Source organism: Canis aureus, chromosome X (genome assembly GCF_053574225.1).
Source record: "Canis aureus isolate CA01 chromosome X, VMU_Caureus_v.1.0, whole genome shotgun sequence".
In the NCBI taxonomy this organism is placed as follows: Eukaryota; Metazoa; Chordata; class Mammalia; order Carnivora; family Canidae; genus Canis; species Canis aureus.
In genome coordinates this window covers 48,907,187-48,928,666 of record NC_135649.1, presented here as the reverse complement: position 1 = coordinate 48,928,666, position 21,480 = coordinate 48,907,187, and the positions used below count along the sequence as shown (strand labels likewise).

The window sequence follows — 21,480 nt, the reverse complement described above, 5'->3', positions numbered from 1 at the left end:
TTCACTAAATCTTAGAAATTGTCAAGCGGGTTGACAGAATCAGTTGGGAAAAAACCCAAGACACCCACATCAATCCAGACACTCTATTACTCATAGAGGCAGCAAAAGCAAGATCAGCAAGGGTCTCACCTCCCTGCATCCCTTGTGCCACAGGTTGCCACTGAAACAAAAGGGGCCCGAGGACATGCAACATGAATGGTGGGACCTCCTGTTGCTGAGTAGCCAATTCCACACTGCTCTACCCTCTGGGGGTGGTGGGGCAGGCTGAAAGTCTGGTGCCTCACTCCAATGAGGGAGGCAGATGAGAAACCGCCTCCCAGAAGCTTCCCTGGAGATAGGGAGGTGAGTGAGAAATGGTCTTGTAGCGACTTCTCAGGAGACTGCCTATCTTCCCATGTTCCGGGAGGCTCATGGGGCATTCTGCCAAGGCCTGCGGCAGCCTGCACACAACCCTTGACAACGTGGCCTATGTCAATATGTGCAAGGTCGGCAGGACACCAGCATGGAACAGTTCGCCTTCCAGAAAACCAGTGTGTGTTTTACACTTACTGCACATCTCCGTTCAAGCTAGCCGAACGCTGAGGGCTCGAAACCCCCATGTGGCTAGTGGCTACCATGTCGGACAGCACAGGTCTGCGACATGCAAGATTCAGGATTACGGGACCGTAAAAAACGAAAACTTCCTGAGACATGGTATGTGTGTGCATGCGTGCTTGTGTGTATGTGTGTGTGTGCACGCACGCGCACGAGCATGCGAGCGTGGTGGGGGTAAGGTGAAGGGTCAGGGTGGCAGGAAGCCTTGGGTGACTGGAGGGCATGGTGAAGCAGTTGCCCTGGGTTACAGTGAGATGTGGTAGCAGAGGGCTTGGAAGGTGACTGCCAACATGTGGCTTCGCCCTTGCCTCTTGCTGTTGTCTTCCCTACCATCCTGCCTCTCAGCACGGTTCTGTCTGCTCCTGATACCACGACCTGAGCCCAACCCAAGAGTCAGATGCTCAACCAATTGGAGCCAACCAGGTGCTCCTGAAAAAAAAATTTTTTTATATCATGATTTTCTAAGATTATTTCTTTATTCATGAAAGATACAGAGAGACACACAGACATAAGTAGAGGGAGAAGCAGACTCCCTATGGGGAGCCTAATGCAGGACTCAATCCCAGGACCCCAGGATCACGACCAGAGTCAAAGGCACATGCTCAACTACTGAGCCACCCAGGTGTCCCATCACCTTGGTCTTCAAGCGGTCTTCTAACTTCTCTCCTAGTCTTCATTTTGTTTGCCCTTAACATGTCTAGCTCCTTTCACCCCACTTCTTCTCTGCATTTGCCCCCAGTATTCCTTGCCTTCCACCCTCATCCATGGGCCTTGCCCATACATATTGATCTGCTCTTCACTGCCTCTAGCTGATTAACTTCAACTGGGAATGGGAGCACTAGAAGTGGCCCAGAAAACTTGGGAGTTCATTTCCTAGAGCAGCACCAACTTTGTCGATTGGGACTAGATCTGGGTCTAGCTGGACTACTTCCAGAAACCCCTCAGATGCCTCTTGGTCATAAGTATTATCACCCTTGATTTCCAGATGAGAAAATACTAGAGCTCTAAGTGGTGTAGGGACTTTCCCAAGGTGAACAGCAGAACCAGGATTCCAACCTTGTGTTCTTTCCACTACAATGTAATGAGATTCGAATATTGGAGCTGCCATTTTTTTTTTGGAGCTGCCATTTTTATCACTTCTCTAGACACTTTCTCGAAATCCCAGTGCTATATGGTTAATAGGAGACGATCTGCTTAGTTCATTAGAAGTTATCCCAAGGGCTCTTTAGGAGGATGGCCCAGTACTGGCACCATCTTGTCATTTCCTAATGGTAGTTTATTGCCTGTATCTCCAGTTTTCTTTTGGATAGGAGTACAACCATCATGGGAGCAATTTAATAAAGTGACAGCAATCCATTTAAAATGAGGAATTTATTTATTGCTTAAAGAACACAGACCAGAAAACCTTAACAGTACAGCAGAAAAAAACAAACCCATCCAGGGTTTTTAAGGGAGTCTTCATAGGCATCACAGGCATCTGATTTTTCCTAATCTTTTCTGGTGGGGATTTCAATGAAGAGGCTCAGAATATAGATAACAGCTCAAAATTTCATCTCTGCTCTAACTATTCTCTTAGCTGGCAAATAATAACCAGACACAACTTATAAACACAACAGAACAAAGCTAACAGCAGCAAGAAATCATCCCTGAGCAGGAAAGCAGCCCCTATCACCTAAACAGAGACAGGACACAACCTAGTGCTAACTGCTGCGAGGTAGGCACTTAATTCACTGTGGCAGGTCCTAGCCTTTGGTAGAAAAGATTCTTTTTGTGTCTTAGGAAATATTTAAAATTTATAGGAAAAGGGAACTGGAAACATATTCAAACCAGCTATATAGCCTTCAGGCTAGAGTGTCTTTGGCAAGCATGGCTGAATCATTTGATGGCATCAACACAACAGAAGCAATATAAGCAATTCTCAAATTGATAAAGAGAAGCAAAGTTCCATATTGAAGTTGGGTTTTTAGGTCTACTATGTTTTTATATTCTGTCCCTTTCTACACAACCCTAAACTTCAGATATGACTAGAAAACAAAATTTCAGATAAACAAATACAAATGACTCAAAAAAAGGGTCAGAAACACATACAATTTCATCCAGTCTTCAGGCTGGATAGTGAATCCAACGTTCCTGCGCCAGGGCCAAGGCTCTCTCACTTCTCCAAAAAACATTTCAATTGTTCCCGTAGGGAAATGAGCTGTAGGGAGAGGTGGAAAAACATGAAAAATTCATCCAAAATCTTAAGTTCCATTACTTGACCTAGAATTTACTTGAATGAGCCAAAGAGAACTACTGTAATTTGGTATTTATAGGGTTATCTTCGTCTTGCAGTGTTCCAAAGAACAGTGCCACGGTAAGTCGAGTGCTGCATGCTGCTTTCTTTTATGGTGCCAAACTTATAAAAGGAAGCTTTAAAATTGAATATGCTTAAAAATTCAACATGCTTGTTGTTAAGACTTTGTGCTTCTGGGAAAAGCGTACAGAGGGATCACTGTAGCCACATTTGAAGAATATAAAGCAGCTGGGATAGCCTTCACTCCCACGGAACACACCAGATCTTAAACCAAGTCTTAGCTGCTGCTTCTTGCCATGTTATGCTAGATACTTAGAAACCGAGCCGGAGACCTGACCAGTCAGGAGTCCTGATGATGTTCTACTTATTCTGATTCTTTCTAAGTCAGAAGTCCTGAACCTTTTGTGATGTAGGATTTAATTTCTTTTTTACTTGAAATGGCAAAGTGACCAATAACATTAAGAGAGATATTACTATCTTTGGGACAAAGATTGTTTCTGAGTGTTACTCAATTTAGGTCACTCTGTACCAGTGTAGATTTTCATTCTGTGAAAATGAAAGGACAGAGCATTATAAAATGATTCTATGCTGCACATAACCTACCAAACTACCAGAATTGCTTACTACAGTAATTTAGAGGCTCTTTACCCTCATGCTGATGTGATATCAACTGCTGCATGCTCCAGTTCTTTCCCCCTTACAGGCTCTTCCTCTCACCACCTCCAGGTTCAGACTTCTGGCTAAACAGTCGACCTAACTCATCTAAGCCTCACAGCTTCAATGATCGGTTCTCTGCATGAGCCAACCTCTACTCTTCCATTTTCAAAAGTACTTCCAAGGCACCATGCTTCCAATTTGACTCATTAGCCTCTCCACCCCCAAACCCCCGCCACCCCTAATAATTCCCTTCCTGTTGTGGTCTGCTAGTGGCATACCATTTACCAGTCACTCCGGCTTCGGACTCCTCCTTGTTCTCCTTTTTGTCCTGTAAACCCAATCAATTGTTAAGCTCTGATTCCTTCTAGCACTCATATCTTCCTCTAGTCTCTCTCCACTCCAATTCCTCCTACCTACTGCTGGCAGAGAAGTCTTCCTGAGTTATTCCCCAGCGAGAAAAGCTTTGATAGCTCATGATGCCCTCCATCAAAAATCTCAACTCTAGCCTGTCAACAGCACCCCTGAGCTATAGTACTTTCTATATAGAATGCCCTCCTTTCCTTATATCTTTATTAAAACCCTACCTTTCAAGGCTCCAGCCAAACATCATTTCTCCACAAAGTCTTCCCTCATCTCTATGGACAAAAGTGACCCCTAATTCCTTTAAATTCCTGTCTCTCTCATGAATCTCTCTCCAGATGGAGGCAGAGACTGGGCTGTAAGTATTTTGTAGCTCCCTGCAGAACCTAGCTTAAGGCGGGCACCCATCTACGCTAAGTGAGCTAACATAAAGGACTGTGAGTGAATAAAGTTTATGGCTACATTTCTGTGTTGGAAGTAGCACTCCCCAATACTACTTAGATGGATGGAAACAAAGATGTTTGGTGGGTCCTAAAGTAATTTGGCATTAACTGTTCATGTGGTTGTTTTAAGTAGTACCTGGTTAAGTGATTTGCTGAGGGGAAGGGAATATACAGAATTCCCCTCGCCTTGCTGGTCTGAGGAGTGGGGATGAGGGATGGTGTCTCCACCTTAAAAGCCCCATGCTAAGCCCATCATCATATGGCCTCCAGTTTCTTTGAAATTGTGATCCTCAGTTTTTTAGGGCTGAAGTCAGCATCCATTTTCTGTACAGCCAGTTGACCCTCACTTATCCCACATTAACCTCTTCTCTTTTCACTCTGTTCATTCTCTCATGGCTTTAAATAATACAGTTGTTCCAGTTAGAAATCTGGCATGCATCCTTAACACTTTCTTCAACACCCACTAATTGATCCAAGTCCCATCAATTCTATCTTTAAATTACATTCTCCCATATATGAATGTTTATGGCAGCATTATTCATGATAGCTAAAAAGGGGAAACACCCAAATGTCCATCAATAGATGAATGGATAAACAAAACATCGTATGTATGGTATGGTATGTACATGCATGCACATGCATGCACGTGCACATAGACACAGACACAGACAGACACACACACCATTGAATATTAGAATATTATTCACCCACAAAATGGAATAAACTACTGATACATGCCATGACATAGACTAACTTTTAAAATATACTAACTGAAAGAACCAGATAGAAAAGACCACATATTATGTGTTTCCTTTAAATAAAATAAGCAGAATAGGGAAAATAGATTAGTAAAAAGTACATTTGTGATTGCCTAGGTCTGGCAGGTGGGAGGAATTCAGAAGAAACAGGGAGTGACTAGTAATGAGTGCAGGTTTCTTTCTGGGGTGATAAAAATGTTCTAAAATTGATTATGGTGATGGTTGCACAATTCTGTGAATATACTAAAAGCCACTGAACTGTCCAATTTAAATGTATGGCATATGAGTTATACCTCAACAAAGCTGTTATAAAAACATTTTTTTTTAATTTTTTTTTCATTTATTTATGATAGTCACACAGAGAGAGAGAGAGAGAGAGAGGCAGAGACATAGGCAGAGGGAGAAGCAGGCTCCATGCACCGGGAGCCTGACGTGGGATTCGATCCCGGGTCTCCAGGATTGCGCCCTGGGCCAAAGGCAGGCGCTAAACTGCTGCGCCACCCAGGGATCCCTAAAAACATTTTTATTACAGTTAAAAAAATTCTATTCTTCCCATATCCACTGCCACCACCTTAGTTCAGGTGGTCATCACCTCTTATTAGACTACCACACAGCCTCCTAACTGGCCTCCCTGCTTCTAGTCCTGCCTCCCTATAATCCATTCCCCAGATAACAATCAGAGTGATCTTTAAAAAGTGTAAATTAAATGTGACTCTCTTGCTTAAAACTCTTCATGGGTTTCCCACTACACTTAAGACTAAAACTCATCCTCCTTATCATGGCCTGCAAGGGACCATATGCTATGGCCTCTGCCTACTTCTGCAACCTTATGTTAAGTCACTCCCTTCCTTGCTTTAAATACTCCAGAGGTCCTCCAAGAGGCCAAGTTCTTCTCCAACGTGGGACCTGGCATATGCTTCACCCAAGAGGCTCTCCATTCCCTCTTCGCCTGGACTTCTCCTGTAGGTCAAAGCTTACATATCGCTTCCTCAAAGAGGCCGCTCATTTTAATTCCATTTAATTCACAACTCTTTTTATACAAATAGCACCGATTTTTTTTCTGCTTCACAGCACTTCGTGACTTGCACTTTTATATTTGTATGATAATTTGCTCACTGCCAATCTTCTGTGGTAGATAGTTAGCTCCATGAGGACAAGCACAATTATCTGTCTTATTCAACACTGTATGGACATCTTGTGCTTTTCACTTAATAGGCATTCAATATCTGTTGAATGATTGAGTTTTCACAAAAATCTTTCCAACCTGCTACCCTCATTTAAAATATTTGGCCGTTACTACTTATGTGAAAGGAACAGCAGAAATGACATTGGAGATGGGGTGAGGGATTCTTTGTATCAAATGTTTTCTGGTTGATTCAAAAACTCACTTCTCACCTGCTCATTTTTTTGTATTTCCTGTAGCTGAAGCTGCTCCAGCATAGACTGTAAATGATTCTGGAAAACAAATTGTATAAATGATGAATGCTGAGTCTCAAGGGAAAAGAGAATCAAGTGAGACAAAGAGTTTGACAAATGGTTTGATAAGAAAATGGTCAGTTGTAACAAAAGAGCGCTCTTTTTAAAGGATTCGGAGTCTAAAAACTGTACCCCCTAACTACAGAGCCATGTCATTTGATTGTATAACCCTACACACAGAATTTTTTTCTTGCCCTAAAATAAATGGTTAGAATGCCTTCATGTTACCTTTTTCTAGTTTTAGCACAAATCCTTTGACTATGGTGAACTATTTAAAAAGCTGGCTTGGAACTGGATGCTGACTCACTCATTTTCCTGCACTAGGTTAGAATATTACTATTACTAACTAGTACTTCATGCAACAGCATAATAATACCATATGGGTGTATCTTTCACAGTGTGCCCGCATCTATTAGATCACTTGGTTATTCTAAAGGACAACACTCTAAACAGGTATCGTTCTATGTCACGTTGCTCCATTTTGATGACTACAGCTCTCCAGAAAATGAAATCTGGCAAGGAATTTTCCAGATGCTTCAGAATTTCCCTTACAATAAAAAAGCATTCAGGGGCAGCTGAGTGGCTCAGTGGTTGAGCGTCTGCCTTCAGCTCAGGTCATGATCCTGGGGTCTTGGGATCGGGTCCCACATCAGGCTCCCTGCGGGTAGCCTGCTTCTCCCTCTGCCTATGTCTCTCCCCCTCTCTGTGTGTCTCTCATGAACAAATAATAAATAAAATCTTTAAAATAAGCATGCAAACATGGCCTAAACATACATTTTCCTTTGGTTGAAATATGTATTAACAAAAATAAAGCAAAATATTTATTTTTCTTCAGGCATGCATCATAACATTTAGAAATGAATTTAGTTAATTTTCTTTTACTGCAATGAATACATTTTGGTACAAACAACAGGATTCAATCTATGTCTTACCACTTGCTGTGGTCCTTGGCAAGTTACTTAACTTTGAATTTCCAATTCCTTATCTATAAAATAGGACTAGTGATAGTACCTGTATTTCAGGAATGTGAGGATGAAATGAGATGATACATGTAAAATGGTTAGCTCTTTATGTGCCTTTCTTATGATAAATGTTCAATATTGGTGATTATTATCTCAGGCCTCCTGGTCTCTTCCCAAAAATGCTTATGTGAGATGATCAAAATTACTCAGGTAAAAGGAATAGGGCTATGTTTTATTAGGGGTTTCTAAGAGGCTCTTTAGGTGTGCAAATGAATAAGAATGCTGCACAGAGACAACATGAGTAGAAACACAAAGATAGAATTTTGAAAGTAAGATATCAGGATATCTTTATCCCAGCCAGCTAGAATTTACCTTGAGCGTCAGGTTTTCCACTTTCATTATGAGATCCTTCTGTCTTTGTGCTTTGCATTGAATCTCTTGGAGCTTTCTCTCCATGTAATGAATCTGCTTCTGAATATCCATGACTAACAGAGATAAACAGAAATTTTATCTAAACAGAGCCTAAACTAGTGGGCCGAGATAAAAAGAAACTAAAACTCCAGTATACATCTCAGCAATAACTTCTCAAACTTAGTCCTGCATCTAACATGTGTTTAGAGTCAATCTTCAGCACTGCCACCCAGTCTGTCTCGCCCTTTTGGTTTTTCCTTTATAACTTACCTACTGAACTGGCTTCTTCCTTTGCCTCATATTGGCCAGATGCAAAGAACCTGGCCTGTAGCTCCCTTTCCAGATCCTTTTCATAATAATCTTCCTCCTCTTCCTCAACTTCATACTCATCACCATAGTTGTCCTTTTCTTCATCCTCCTCATCCTCATCCTCGTCGTCATCATCATCCTCGTCTTCGTCGTTGTCATCGTCGTCGTCGTCATCATCATCATCATCACTGTTACTGCTAGAATCACTGGACATCTCCCGAAGCATACCATATTCTATTGGTTTTAAGGAAGAGAGGAAGGCGAAACTATCTGAATCTTTTATATTTTTTAAAGATTTTATTTATTTATTCATGAGAGACAGAGAGAGTCAGATACACAGGCAGAGGGAGAAGCAGGCTCTTTTGCAGGAGCCCAATGTGGGACTCCATCCTGGACCCCAGAGTCAGGCCCTGAGTCAAAGGCAGACGCTTAACCGCTGAGCCACCCTGGCATCCCTATCTCAATCTTTTCAAATGACTCCCACTCTAGCTGCAATTATCCTCCTTCCCCTCAAATTCACCAGAAACCAATGCATTTTATAAATAATTTTCTTGAAGGAAGATTTTTCTCGGGATCCCCGGGTGGCTCAGCGGTTTAGCGCCTGCATTCGGCCCAGGGCGTGATCCTGGAGACCAGGGATCAAGTCCCACATCAGGCTCCCTGCCTGGAGTCTGCTTCTCCCTCTGCCTGTGTCTCTGCCTGCCTCTCTCTCTCTCTCTCTCTTTCTCTCTCTGTGCGTCTGTCATGAATAAATAAATAAAATCTTAAAAAAAGATTATTCTCTTCCCAGAACAATGAGGGAACTAAATGCAAAACACTAACATTCATTCATTCATGTATTCAATGATCAAGACATTTAGAGTATCTAAGAGCCCAGAGGCATTTAGAATACCAGCGATGGATGAAATGACAAAGGCCTCCTTTTTCTGTGATTGGCCAGTGAGTCTATGGAGAATGGCTTTTCACACAGTCAACACCTGTCCTCTCTGAAGCTCTTATTTTGCTGCTATAAACCTACCTGACGAGATATGACCCTGCATATAGTCACTTAGCCCTGGGGACACTGCAAAACCCAGGATGGAGCCTTGACTTTCAATTTCCTTGGTTTCATCTTCAGCAATGACTTCCCATCCTGAAAGGTAGGGCAATCAAGGAACAAGTACAAAGAAAGGAGAAGGCACAGTTGGAAAGGAAGAGGCACTCTGGCTGAAAATGCTATTTAATTTAGTCCAAATTCTATCTGGATTCCTAGTATGAAGAAGTACCTTATATTGAGTCACGCAAGTAAATACATTTCTATCATGTGAGTTTAGTGTTCCTAGCTAGGAAGTAACATTTCCCCAAATCCTAAGTTCTACACATCAACAATTGCACACAAATACGTGAGGACTTGTCAGCAAGCGCATATGGGCTGGAACAGACAACACAGAAAATATTTAGTATAAAAGGATACGAGCACTGACAGCTTCAGCATCTGAACACAAGAGTCTTTTTACTTCCTTTTCCACATCAGGAGATTCAATGTACTGAACCAAAGTGGGGGAAGGCGGGATACCAGTAAGGTCATTTAACATCCTGTGTTTTCCAGAAATGTCCTTGTCCTACATACAAATGAATTCAAATAATTAGGCTCTTCAATATACATCCAACCAAATTTCTACTTTAAGCAATGCTATTTACGAAAGAATCTTTATACCCACCAGGGTCTAGGGTTTTTGTAGTAAACATTTTTCCCCATTCAAACAAATTATTTGATACATTTAATCTTTTCAATCTGCAATTCTGTGTTAAAGACCTCTCTCAGAGGCACAACCTTAGGTCTCAGTTATTAATTATTTGCCCTTATCCATATTGGCAAAGAACTACAATTCCTTATTTGTTCTTTAGAAGTAATTTCGCCAGCGATCCAAATTCCCAGGGTTTACTTCTTCATATCTTTATTGTTACAGATTTTCCTATAAAAACTGGGTCTTAGCTACATGTTCTCCTTTAAATACAATTTTAGACAATTATCTCCACAGCAACCAATTCGTCATGCCACAAATAGAAATTAGAACTTTGCAGGGGGGAACAAGCAATTGCAAACAACTGCTGGTAAAAGCAAACACTGGCTTCCAAGAAATGGCTTTTAAAATAAGTATCAGAGAAAAAAGCAGATTGGAATACACAGTCACTAGCCAAATTGTATCTTTTCCTCTAGGAGTTATCACACATTGAACAATGAATCCATTTTTCAATTAATCCAATTCAGTTTACATGTATGGCAGTGGCAGATGAGAAGGAAGGCTTAAAAATAACCTTTATGATTTCTTTGATTGCTTCAAAGTAATAAGCTATTGAGGAAAACATACTAAGGGTAAACAGTAAAGTTATATGATGATTGCTCTACCTCAGGAAAGCTGATTTCTTCAATTTGTTTGAAATCAATGAGCTATGAAATAAAACACAATAAACAGTGAAGTTATATTATGATTTTCTACTTGATTAAAGCTTAAAGAATTCTAAAAGTATTCTTAACTTAGTTTCACATTTAGCAGGCACTCAATAAATGCTGTTGACCAACATTATAAAAGCCAAGGCAACTGTGTTCATAGACTGATTCAACATGGTAAAGCTGTCAATTCTCCCCCAAATTGATCTATATATAGGTTTAATGCAAATCCTACCAAAATTCTAACACGGTTTTCCATAGACATAGTGGGTGGCTCAGTGGTTGAGCATTTGCCTTCGGCTCAGGTCGTGATCCGGGGTCCTGGGTTCGAGTTCTGAATTGGGCTTCCCGCAGGGAGCCTGCTTCTCCCTCTGCCTATGTCTCTCTCTCTGTGCGTTTCCCATGAATAAATTTTTAAAATCTTAAAAAACTTTTTCTAAACTTCAAACTTATTCTAAAATTTATGTGGAAAGGTAAAGGCTCTAGAATGGCTAAAGCAATCTTGACAAAGAAAAATAAAGTAGGAACAGCCTTCCTGGTTTCAAGACTTCTTATATAGCAACACTGTGATATCAGTAGAAGGATCAACATATGGATCAACAGAACAGAATAGGGAAACCAGAAACAGACATGCACGAATATGCCCAAGTGCTTTTTGACAAGGTGCAAAGGCAATACAATGGAGGAAAGATAGTCTTTTAAACAAATATTGCTAGAGCAATTGGATGTGAAAAATGCAAGAAAAAAATGAACCTTGAATTAGGGGCACGTGGGTGGCTCAACTGGTTAAGCATCTGCTTTCAGCTCAGGTCATGATCCTGGGGTCCTGCTCCAAGGGGAGCCTGTTTCTCCCTCTCCCCCGCCCCTCTCCTTACATAGGTGCGTGCTCTCTCTCTCTGTCTCAAATAAATTAATAAAGTATTTTTAAAAACGAACCTTGGACTAAAACCTACACCTTTTACAAAAATTAGCTCAAAAATGGATTGCTGGCTTAAATATAAAATGTAAAATTTTTAGAAAAAAGAAATAGAAAATCTTCAGGATCTGGGCTAGGCAAAGAGTTCTTAAACTTGACACAAAGGGAAGATCCTTAAAAAGAAAAGTCAATACAGTGGACTTAAACAAAAAACTTTCGCTCTTTGAAAGAACCTGTGGAGAAAATGAAAAGATAAGCTATAGACTAGGAGAAAATATTTGCAAATTTCTACATATCTGACAAAGGACTAGTATTTGGAATATTAAAAGAGCTCTTAAAACTCAATAATAAGAAATCCATCTAGAAAATGGGCAAAAGGCATGGACAGATATTTCACTGAAGTGCAATATATGGACGGCAAAAAAACATATGAGAAGATGTTTGACATCATTAACCATCAGGGAAATGCAAATTAATACCACAATGAGATCACTACATATCAGAATGGCTAAAAAAAAAAAACTAGTGACAAATACCTAATTCTGGTGAGGATGCAGAGTAACTGGATCACATGTACACTGCTGGTGCGAATATATAATGTTACAGCGACTTTGGAAATAGTATAGTAGTTTCTTATAAAATTAATCGTTCAAAGGGCACCTACATGGCACAGTAGGTTAAGCATCTGACTTGACTTGGATTCAGGTCATGATCTCAGGGTTGTGAGATCAAGCTCTGCACATTGGGCTCTGCACTGGGCATGGAACCTGCTTAAGATTCTCTTTCTTGGGGCACCTGGGTGGTGCAGTCATTTGAGCATCCAACCCCTGGTTTTGGCTCAGGTCATGATCTCCTGCATCGTGGGATTGAGCCCAGCATCTGGCTCTGTGCTTAGTTTCTGCTTGAGTCTCTCTCTCCCTCTCCCTCTGCTACTCCCTCTTCCACCTGCACTCCACCTGCTCTCTCCCTCTAAATACATAAAGCTTTTTTAAAAAAAGAGATTCTCTCTCCTTCTGTCCCTCCTCCTCTCTGAAAACTAAACTAAACTAAACTTTCAAGTACCATACGACCCAGCAATTTCACTCCTGGGCATATATCCCAAAGATATGAAAACTTATGTTCACACAAATACCTGCTTGAAATTTTATTTACAACAGTAGAAAACTGAAAACAACCCAGATGTCCTTCAATGGGTGAACAATTAAACAAGCTGTGGGACATCCATATGACAGAATACTAATCAGCAATGACAGGAATCAGCTATTGACACGTGCAACAACTTGCACAGATCTTCAGGGAACTATGTTGAGTGGGAAAAAAGCCAGTATTAAGGGTTACATATTGCATGATTCCATTTATATGACATTCTGAAAATGACAGCATTACAGAGATGGAGAACATAACAGTGACTGCCAGAGGTTAGAGACTGGGGGAGTGGGGTATAAGGAAGATGAGTGTGACTATAAACGGGCAATGGGGCACCTGGGTGGCTCAGTTGGTTGAGCGTCCGACTCTTTGTTTCGGCTCAGGTCATAATCTCAGGGTCTTGAGATCAAGCCCTGTGCTGGGCTCCACGGTCAGTGGGGAGTCTGCTTGAAGATTTTTTTCCTTCTGCCCCTCCCCCCATTTACTCTCCGTCTAAAATATTTAAAAAATATTTTTAAAAAAGAGCGAGATGAGGGATCCTTGTGGTGACAGAACTACATAGTATTTTGACTGTGTAGGTGCCCACAAACATACACGTGGGATAAAATTGCACAGAACTAAATACACACACAAGTAAAACTGGAGAAATGTGAATAAGATTGGTGAATTATATAATATCAATTTCCTGTTTGTGATAATGAACTGTAGTCTTGCAAAAAGTTACAATGAGGAAAACAGGATAAAGGGGACATGGTATCTCTTTTATTTCTTACAACTGCTTGTGAACCTACAATTATTTCAAAATTAAGTTAATTTAAAAAATAAGCCAAGCCACAATACTCCTATAGCTTGCTCTAGGTTCTACAAGTCTGAGATAAGGTTAGGAATATAACCACAGTTCTCAATTCCCAGGTTCTAGATGGGTTCGCTTTAAAACTAGATCTTGCAATTGAAAACTGAAAACATTAGCAGAAGTTTCAAATTCATGACACATCCAGATCCCTAAATGATCAGGCCTGTTTTTGTTAGTATATAGTCCCAATTGCTACCACACAGTGCCTGGCATTTAGCTCACAATAAATGTTTATCAAACATATAAATGAATGAACAAATTAATCCCCAACTGATTATCTCCCTTTCCTCCCCGCCCATAATCCTCTTCCAATCTACCCACTAGACACGGAAATAGCATGAAACTAACCTTTTTTGTTGTTTTGCGGAACCTTTTCTTTCTGACATTCTTAAGTGGTGGAGTAACTAAAATAAATTCAACATGGTGAAATGCATATATGACTGTTAGTAGTCACATTCTATCTGAATTTGATAAAGAGAAAGGTCATGCTATAAGCCACTGGCATGACATGACCTGTTCCTTTAAAAGTGTCTGGATGCCTAATGAACCAAACACCTAAGTGTGGTAACAGGTCCCTGGATCACAAGTAATTAGGATTTAGCAGATAAATATAGTCAGCCAGAATGAGCAAGGGGCCGGTGACTTACTGCCATGCTTCCAGATATATTTTTTCTGTCTCTCTTTTTCACTTTTCCTAATTGCTTTGAGACCAGTAGAAGTAACTGGTTCTTCCGGAGAAGACTGGAGCTCAGCACCAGGAGTGCACACAAGCATCTAAATTTAACAAAGATAAAGAAGTTGACTTTGGGCCACAAATTTTGGATTATTATGAATCACGATCATCTTTACTACCAGAAATCCTGGAGCATAGAAATAAGGAGACTGTTAACTTGACGTTTCCAGAAAACCAAGTATTAATATACATGCCTATTCGTTCTCTCTGTCTCAGCAGCATTGTATATGGATTCTGGGTTTTGTTTTTGTTTGTTTGTTTTAGTTCAAATTCTTACCACTGCAGAGGAAACATGTTAAAAACAAACATATCTTAGCATTTTGATTTAAAGACAAACAGGAAGTCAACAATTAAGATGATGAAAAGAACAAATATAAATTTCCAGAATTAACAGCATCTTGCTTTAGCAGAAAGTTCAGAAGAAGATCCCAGATCCTCATTTTTTTCAGGTGAAAATCATTACAAATGGCAAACATAAACCTTTTTTATCTAAAAGCTATTTGGATAAAATTAAATAGTCAAAAGTTATGGATCAAACACCAAACCAGAACATGCCTTTGTATTCCTGTGCAATTGAGCTGGAATTAGAAATGATAAGCAGCCATTCACCAAGTGGGAAGGAGCACTGAAAGAGAGTAGGGAGAAAGGGACTCCTCAAAGGGTATAAGGGCTAGTAGATTAAGAAAACTCATCCATACCTGAGAAACATCTGCTGTTTTATAAAAAGTTTTTTTATCAAGAGTTTTCAGACTTCCAATAACACATGGCAAATCAACCAGCTTTGCGGCTAGTGAGATTTCTTCTACCTCAACAATTGCATGACGTCCATCAGCTGAAGAGAGGTAGGAAAAATTAAAGTTAACATCTTCCCAGTGCATTCCTAAGCTTCCTAGGATTTGAGTAATGAAGACTTAAGTGGGACAGACTAGTCTTTCAGCGAAACCTACTATTTCTCATAATGCTAGAATTGTGTATGTAATTAGTAACTTCCCAGAGAAAAGAAGGCAGGGTATATGTTTATGCTGCTCGATCAAAAGCAGCTAAGTTTCTTGTAATCACTGTGAACTAAATGAGGATGAAGTGGTTTCATTCTCCTGAAAGGCAAACTCCATGCTAGCCCATTCATTTTGACACCATTAGAAGCACTCACTTATGTCATTGTACCTGGATATTTTCAAAGGGTCAAGCGAAGAAAGGGTTGATCTCAGAATAGTGCTAGTAAAACTGAAGTTATAATCTCCACAAAGATAAGATTCTACACAATATCCATGCACCGTAGGAATATATATATATTCATATATGGACAACTCTGACTCCTGCCCAGATGTCTCAAATATGAATGTCCTTTTTATTTTATTTTTTTGAATGTCCTTTTTAACACAAGAGGATTCAAGTGTAATCTTCTAATATTACGTGAAAAAGAAAAATTCAGAATGATGTTGGACATGACTCATTTTGTGTCTTTAATTCTTTAAGGAACCTTTAAAGATATAGACGATTTAAATGTTAGTTGTGCATAAAAATTTTATATGTAAGGAAACATGAGGAGAAAGTTATTATTAGTTACCTTTGGCATTAATGCTGGGGCATTGCAAAGGAGAGTCTCACTCTTCTTTTTGAACTTTTGTTTTATTTAAATTTTCTAACTATGAACTTGTATTACCTTTTTAAAAATGTCAATAAGGGCTACCTGAATGATGGCATTATAGGCCATTTTAAATTTTCTTCTTTATGTACTTCTCTGTATTTAAAACACCTAATAAATATCATTCAAAAGAGAAAGATATGTCACTTTCATAAACAAAGAACAGTACATTCATTTTTCATTCCCCTGGACAGTCAGAAGTCACAAAGTTTGTATGTAGGAGACAAAAATCAGGATACAAATTGCATAGTCAACTCCCATGTTTTTCCTTATACATACTATAATAATTACCTCAAATTACATAATTTCTAGTTCCTTTCCTCAAAAAAGAAGATATGAGAATGAGTTAAGCCTCTCTTAGAGTCTTTCAAGGCAGAGACCATATCCTGTTCTTTGCTACACCCTTAGTATCTAGTATAGTGTCTGGCACATGGCAATCCCATAATAAGCTACTGTTCGATGTATGGTAAATGGATATTAACTACTTACAAGATAAGTCAATTTTTAGTTTATCCTTCATGGCAACACTTCTGGAATGTACTATCTTCCTGACAGTAGATGCATGTTCCTAAAAAGGAGGTAGATTGAAAAATCAGGATGAATTGTCTACTTGGCAACTAATAGATGTGTCACAGACAAGTCCTCTCTTAAATTAAATCTTAAACCTCCCAAATGTTAAGAAAAATGCCATGCACTATGACATACTGTGCACTAAGTCAAGTTGGGGTGAGGCTGACTAACCTCATTGTTGTTTCTTAGCTAGAGTTAATGCCTTTTTCTTTTTTTTTAATGCCTTTTTCTAGCTCTGCATTCCTGCGTCTCACTGCTGCCCTTCAGTTGTTGCTAAGGAAAGGCTTAGCTGCAGTTTACTGGGTATATTAAGTAGTTCTAATTGGGAAAATACCTTTTTGAAACCTGTTTTTAATATAGCTTTCTTAGACTAAATACTACTTGAATGCAGGTATCAAAGGGAGAAGAGACACTAACACAATGTTAAGATGAGCTTCAAGAGCCTTGCATGGTGATGAATTTGAGGAAATAGTGATGGTCCCCCTTTAATTGCCCCTTTTGAGGTGACAGAAAGGATTTTAGAGGAGTCTTATCTTGGCTGTCCAGTGAACAGACTGTTAGCACCTCTGGTAAGTGACTGAATCCCTCACTGTCACAGCTGTTTGTCAGGAAATCAGCCCACATGATAGGCAGCATGTACAAGATGAAAGAAATTCAGCTAAAAGAGTACACACTAGGATAGGACTGTTTAATAGAACACGATTCCTGGGAAACAAATGTTCTTAGTTTTTATAGCATGCCTTAAATAGAAATGCTAGAGAATCCAAGCAGAGCTTATATGCAACTGATGAATTATTGAACACTACATCTGAAACTAATGATGTACTATATGTTGGCTAATTGAATTTAAATTAAAAAAGAAAGGATCCAAGCAGAGCTAATACATATGTACTAAAGATATTTGGTCTGAGATACAAGGGTTTCTTACCAGAGGCAGACGCAATATAAACTGGTTCTCAAGTTCATGAGGAGGTTCATCCTGGGTTTTACTCATCTCTGTTTTTGAGTTCATGAAAGCAAAAACAAAATGGACAGTGACCAAAAACTCATCTTGCTCCCTCTGCTGACCACTTCTGGTAGTACTGGTTACATTATACAAGATCTAGCCCATAATCCTCACTGGAACGATGCCTGCACACCTTGAAGTACCTTATTTGACATAACTTGATTATTTCTAAAAGTCATCTTATATCCCTTCCAATATATATGCACGTTTTCCAAGGATAGCCCAAATTACATGATAACCAATGAAGTAACAGCTGTTAGGAAACATGATTTAGTCGTCTTAATATTCTTAGACCCTTAGGTAAAGGACCACAATTCATCAACACAGTGGTGGCTACTGAAGCAAACTACATGCCTCTATAGGGAAGAGCGCCAACCAAAGGCCAAAATCATCCAAAACCACTGGCAGAAATGTTCTATGATGATTTGAAGAGAACAGCTTAATTTTTAATATTTCATTCACCTTAATGGATTGGTAGGAATTAAGCTAGTGGGAGAGCAGGTAGCTTTTACAACTCTAAAGTCAGCATCAACGGCTCTGAGCTACCTTGGAGAAAAGTCAGGAGTCCCGTTCTTATGGCTAGGCCATCTATATGAGCACATTTAAGTTCACAGAATAAACCCTTTCTTGAAGGGATAATATGAAATATTATAAAACCCAATTAATGAATTCATTATTAACACTTATTGTGTACATTCTGTATGCTAGGAACTTCACTGTGTGCATTTGGTCTGTTATTTCATTTAGTTCTCACAACCACCACTTACTTGAAATACTCCAAAAGTTATTTAAAGGAATCCTAAGATGGATTCCTTTATTTCAAAACAAAACAAAAACAACAACAACAACAAAAAAACCCCAACCTTTTGTAAAGTGAATAATCTCATCAACGTTCATCTTTATTTTTAATCTAATTTTCCACCTATTTGGGATATATCTGTAAGTGGCTTGCATGTTGGATTTTAGGGCTCACACTGCTGAGGAAATTTTTTCTCACAGGGTGGAAAGAAAGTGCTATACATATATGAAACCTGACAAGGTCTTCCTATGCTTTAAGGACATTATGCTATACACCAAGTTATAAAGTCTTATACCTTAAATTAGATTAAAATCTCCAGATAGTCACAGCTCCTAATACTTTGTAAACCATTTGAATCTCACTTAAAAGCATTGGAATCATTTTTAAAAACACATACAAGTGAGTCTGAGACCCTATTATGGTGAAATCATTCACCAGTCCTTTAATATGACTTCAGAAACTACCAGAAACGCATAGAAAGCAAGAGAGAGGTCAGCAGTGGAAAAGGAGACACCCAGGATGAGAGAGAGAGATTATTTGTGATAGTCATTTCTTCTCTTCCTGCTTCATAGAATTATATCTATCTATCTATCTATCTATCTATCTATATAAATACAATACAGAAACTGAACGTAAACATAAGGGAAAAAATTAATTAAAATAAATGAAATTAAAAATCTTGGAGCTGGGCACATTGCTTAACAGAATGAAAAGTAGCAAATACAACATTGGGGGCAGAAATACAGATTATTTGAAGAATTAGCTGCTAAGCAAGATTTTATCAAATCAGAAGTAACCTTCAGATTTTTCTGCAGAACTACAAATAGGGCATTTTTGTTCGTTTCAGTACCTTTCTAGCATCTCCTCTCTTAAAGAATTTAAGAGTCGAAACAATTTCAGAGGAGATGGATAACCCTAGTTGAAATGAGCTTTAATTATTTAAAAATTTGTTACCTTCATTTACCCAATGAACCGGGTTATCGTATTTCTTTTAAGAAAAGGCATCCATTTTTTCCCCAGACACTCTTTGATAAGTAATTAAACTAACAGGACTGCTCTCCACCGTTCACCCCCAGCGCCGCCTCGTTGCAGCGCAATCAGACCTGGCATTAGAATTGTAGCCAGCTAGAGGGTGCCTAACAGCATGCTCCAGGCAGCACAAGTCAGCACAAGCCTAAATTGGTATTTTCTCAAGTTCACAGTCCCTGGCTGCAATCTGGAAGCAATGACCACTCCATCCTTATCCCAGGGGCACTAAGCTTCCAAGGATGAGTCCAGCTCATAGGATTTGATCCAATTTCCCAGGAAAGCTTCTCGCGGGGCCAAGGGTCCCCAGCCTTCGCGCCTCGCTGTCCAGGCGGGCTTGCGGAGCTAAGTGCGGCGCGCGGGAGCGGGGCGCTGACCCGCCGGGGAACCCTCTGACCGCCCGACTCACCCGCGGCTCGGCTGTGTAGCGCCAGGACCGGAAAGGCTGCGCGGGGGGAAGCCGCCTCTCTTCCCTGGGTAGGGGGGCGGGTTCCGGCGAGGGCGTGAGTGGGCTCACGGGCAGCGGGCGTGGAGGCGGGCTGCGGACCCACCGCCTGGCGACAGGTAGGAGCCGCGCGCGCCGCCCCTCCCCGCCTAGCCACGCCTCCGCGGCCGGGGCCAACTGGACCGGCGGGTGGCCTCGAGGCGGCGGCGGTTCACCGCGTGCCCTGCCGGGCAAGGAAGGCTGGAGGGGCGCTGAGCGCCGCGGGGACCTAACTGAGCAAAGCTTCAAAACAAAGTCCTCTCCTACGGGGCGGGGGGGGGGGGGGGGGGGGCACCTGCGGGGCGGTACACGGTGGTATTTGTAAAAGGGGAGGCACGTTTTGTTTGCTCCTCGAATCCGTTAGGTTTTACCGATTTGTCCCTTGGCAAGGCGACCTCGCCTGGTGACAAACACGCCGCCACGCAAAGCCACTAAATAACTAGACTCCGTGCCCCAAATACTTTAACTTAATGAACTGCTCTCTTCTTGAGCGAGAGACACTACTGTACACCTTTCAGACGGGGACGTGCAAGTGATAAGCACTTATTTCACCTAAAGGGAGTCTCAGTTCAGATAAACTTATGGCGGTTCGCTTCTCTCAAACAATATCCATAACCTATGAGGAAAAATAAATAAATAAAGCCACTTACCCTTCCCTTCCTGTAAGTTTTCCACAGCAGTTGACGTAACAACCTGGCTGCCGCTGTCGGCATCAGCTTGGGTGACATGGTCGCCTGGAGTTTGGGTGTCCGGGCGGCTGGCAGTACTGGCGGCCTGGTCGCCAGCGGTTTCAGCTTCGTTGTCGACCGGAATTTGCGGATCTTGTGAGCTCGTTACTTCTGATGTTGAAGCTGTTGGTGTCGAATCATTTTCTAACGGGCGGGGAGGCGGTACCTCAGGGTGCTCCATGGTCTACGCTCCTTGAGGTTGTAAAATGGCTTCCTGTTTAGTCACGTGAGTTTGAAGCTTCCAGAACTTTCATGAAATGATGTCAAAGGTATCCTCCTTAAAGACGTAGGGATAATATTAAGGGACAGCATGGGTGCCTGTTAGAGATGATAGTGGTGAAATCTCTACTGCCTAATATATATCTAAACTTAATCGTAACGGATAAATATTTTTGGAAGACTAATTATTGTACAATCGTTTCTCCTGAATAAGAAAAACAATTTTTTTTTTCATTCAGTGAAGCTAAATTATCAAAGTTTCAGATAGGCAGAATTATTTTGGTCCTTTTTGGAATCCATCCACCGATCTTTATATCAAGGGTTATAATACAAAATAGACCAATGAAACTAATTTTTCATGTAGTACAGCATATTCTTAAAGGCATTTGCATCGCAAAATAAGTCTTTAATAACTCAAAGGAAAAATTCCATTTTTTTGGTAGCTAAAATAGCTGATTGTGTTTTTAATCATATTGACAATGTGAATTATGTAATTAACTTTCCTTGTGATGGCTGCTAGGAAGCTCAGAACCAATTTTGCAGCCCACCTCTAACAACTGTGAACTTTATTTCCATATGCTGATATCTTTTTTCCTAAGATTTTGTTTATTTATTTGAGAAAGAGACAGAGAACAGGAGGGGGGCAGAGGGAGAGGGACAA

General features: G+C 40.4%; 2 protein-coding genes across 5 annotated transcripts in view; one reads left to right on the top strand and one right to left on the bottom strand.

Moving 5' to 3' along the window:
* The window catches only part of DRP2 (dystrophin related protein 2), a 68,205-nt gene that overhangs the window by 45,696 nt on the left and 1,029 nt on the right, over positions 1–21,480 (top strand). Inside the window, exon 24 of one of the 2 annotated variants that reach the window (XR_013375040.1) lies at positions 154–693. Coding sequence is in view for 1 of the 2 variants with exons in the window: in XM_077889444.1 (XP_077745570.1) it covers positions 154–164 (11 nt within the window). In the remaining variant the exon portion in view is untranslated. Of the gene's footprint in view, positions 1–153; positions 2,750–21,480 lie in introns of those variants that run through there. The other variant, XM_077889444.1, reaches the window with a different exon arrangement.
* TAF7L (TATA-box binding protein associated factor 7 like) lies at positions 1,951–20,820 on the bottom strand. 3 transcript variants are annotated; one of them, XM_077889446.1, is made up of 13 exons: positions 20,523–20,820; positions 17,486–17,553; positions 16,477–16,555; positions 15,041–15,174; positions 14,257–14,383; positions 13,958–14,013; positions 10,653–10,694; positions 9,717–9,864; positions 9,282–9,395; positions 8,225–8,497; positions 7,916–8,028; positions 6,501–6,560; positions 1,951–2,791 (listed from the first exon to the last, which is right to left on the bottom strand). In XM_077889446.1, exons 1-13 carry the CDS (start codon positions 20,779–20,781, stop codon positions 2,747–2,749), a joined length of 1,518 nt encoding a protein of 505 aa, XP_077745572.1. In that variant the 5' UTR covers positions 20,782–20,820; the 3' UTR covers positions 1,951–2,746. The 3 variants fall into 3 exon arrangements, with proteins under 3 accessions (XP_077745572.1, XP_077745575.1, XP_077745574.1); XM_077889449.1 differs by lacking the exon at positions 20,523–20,820 and adding an exon at positions 19,798–19,951; XM_077889448.1 differs by lacking the exon at positions 6,501–6,560.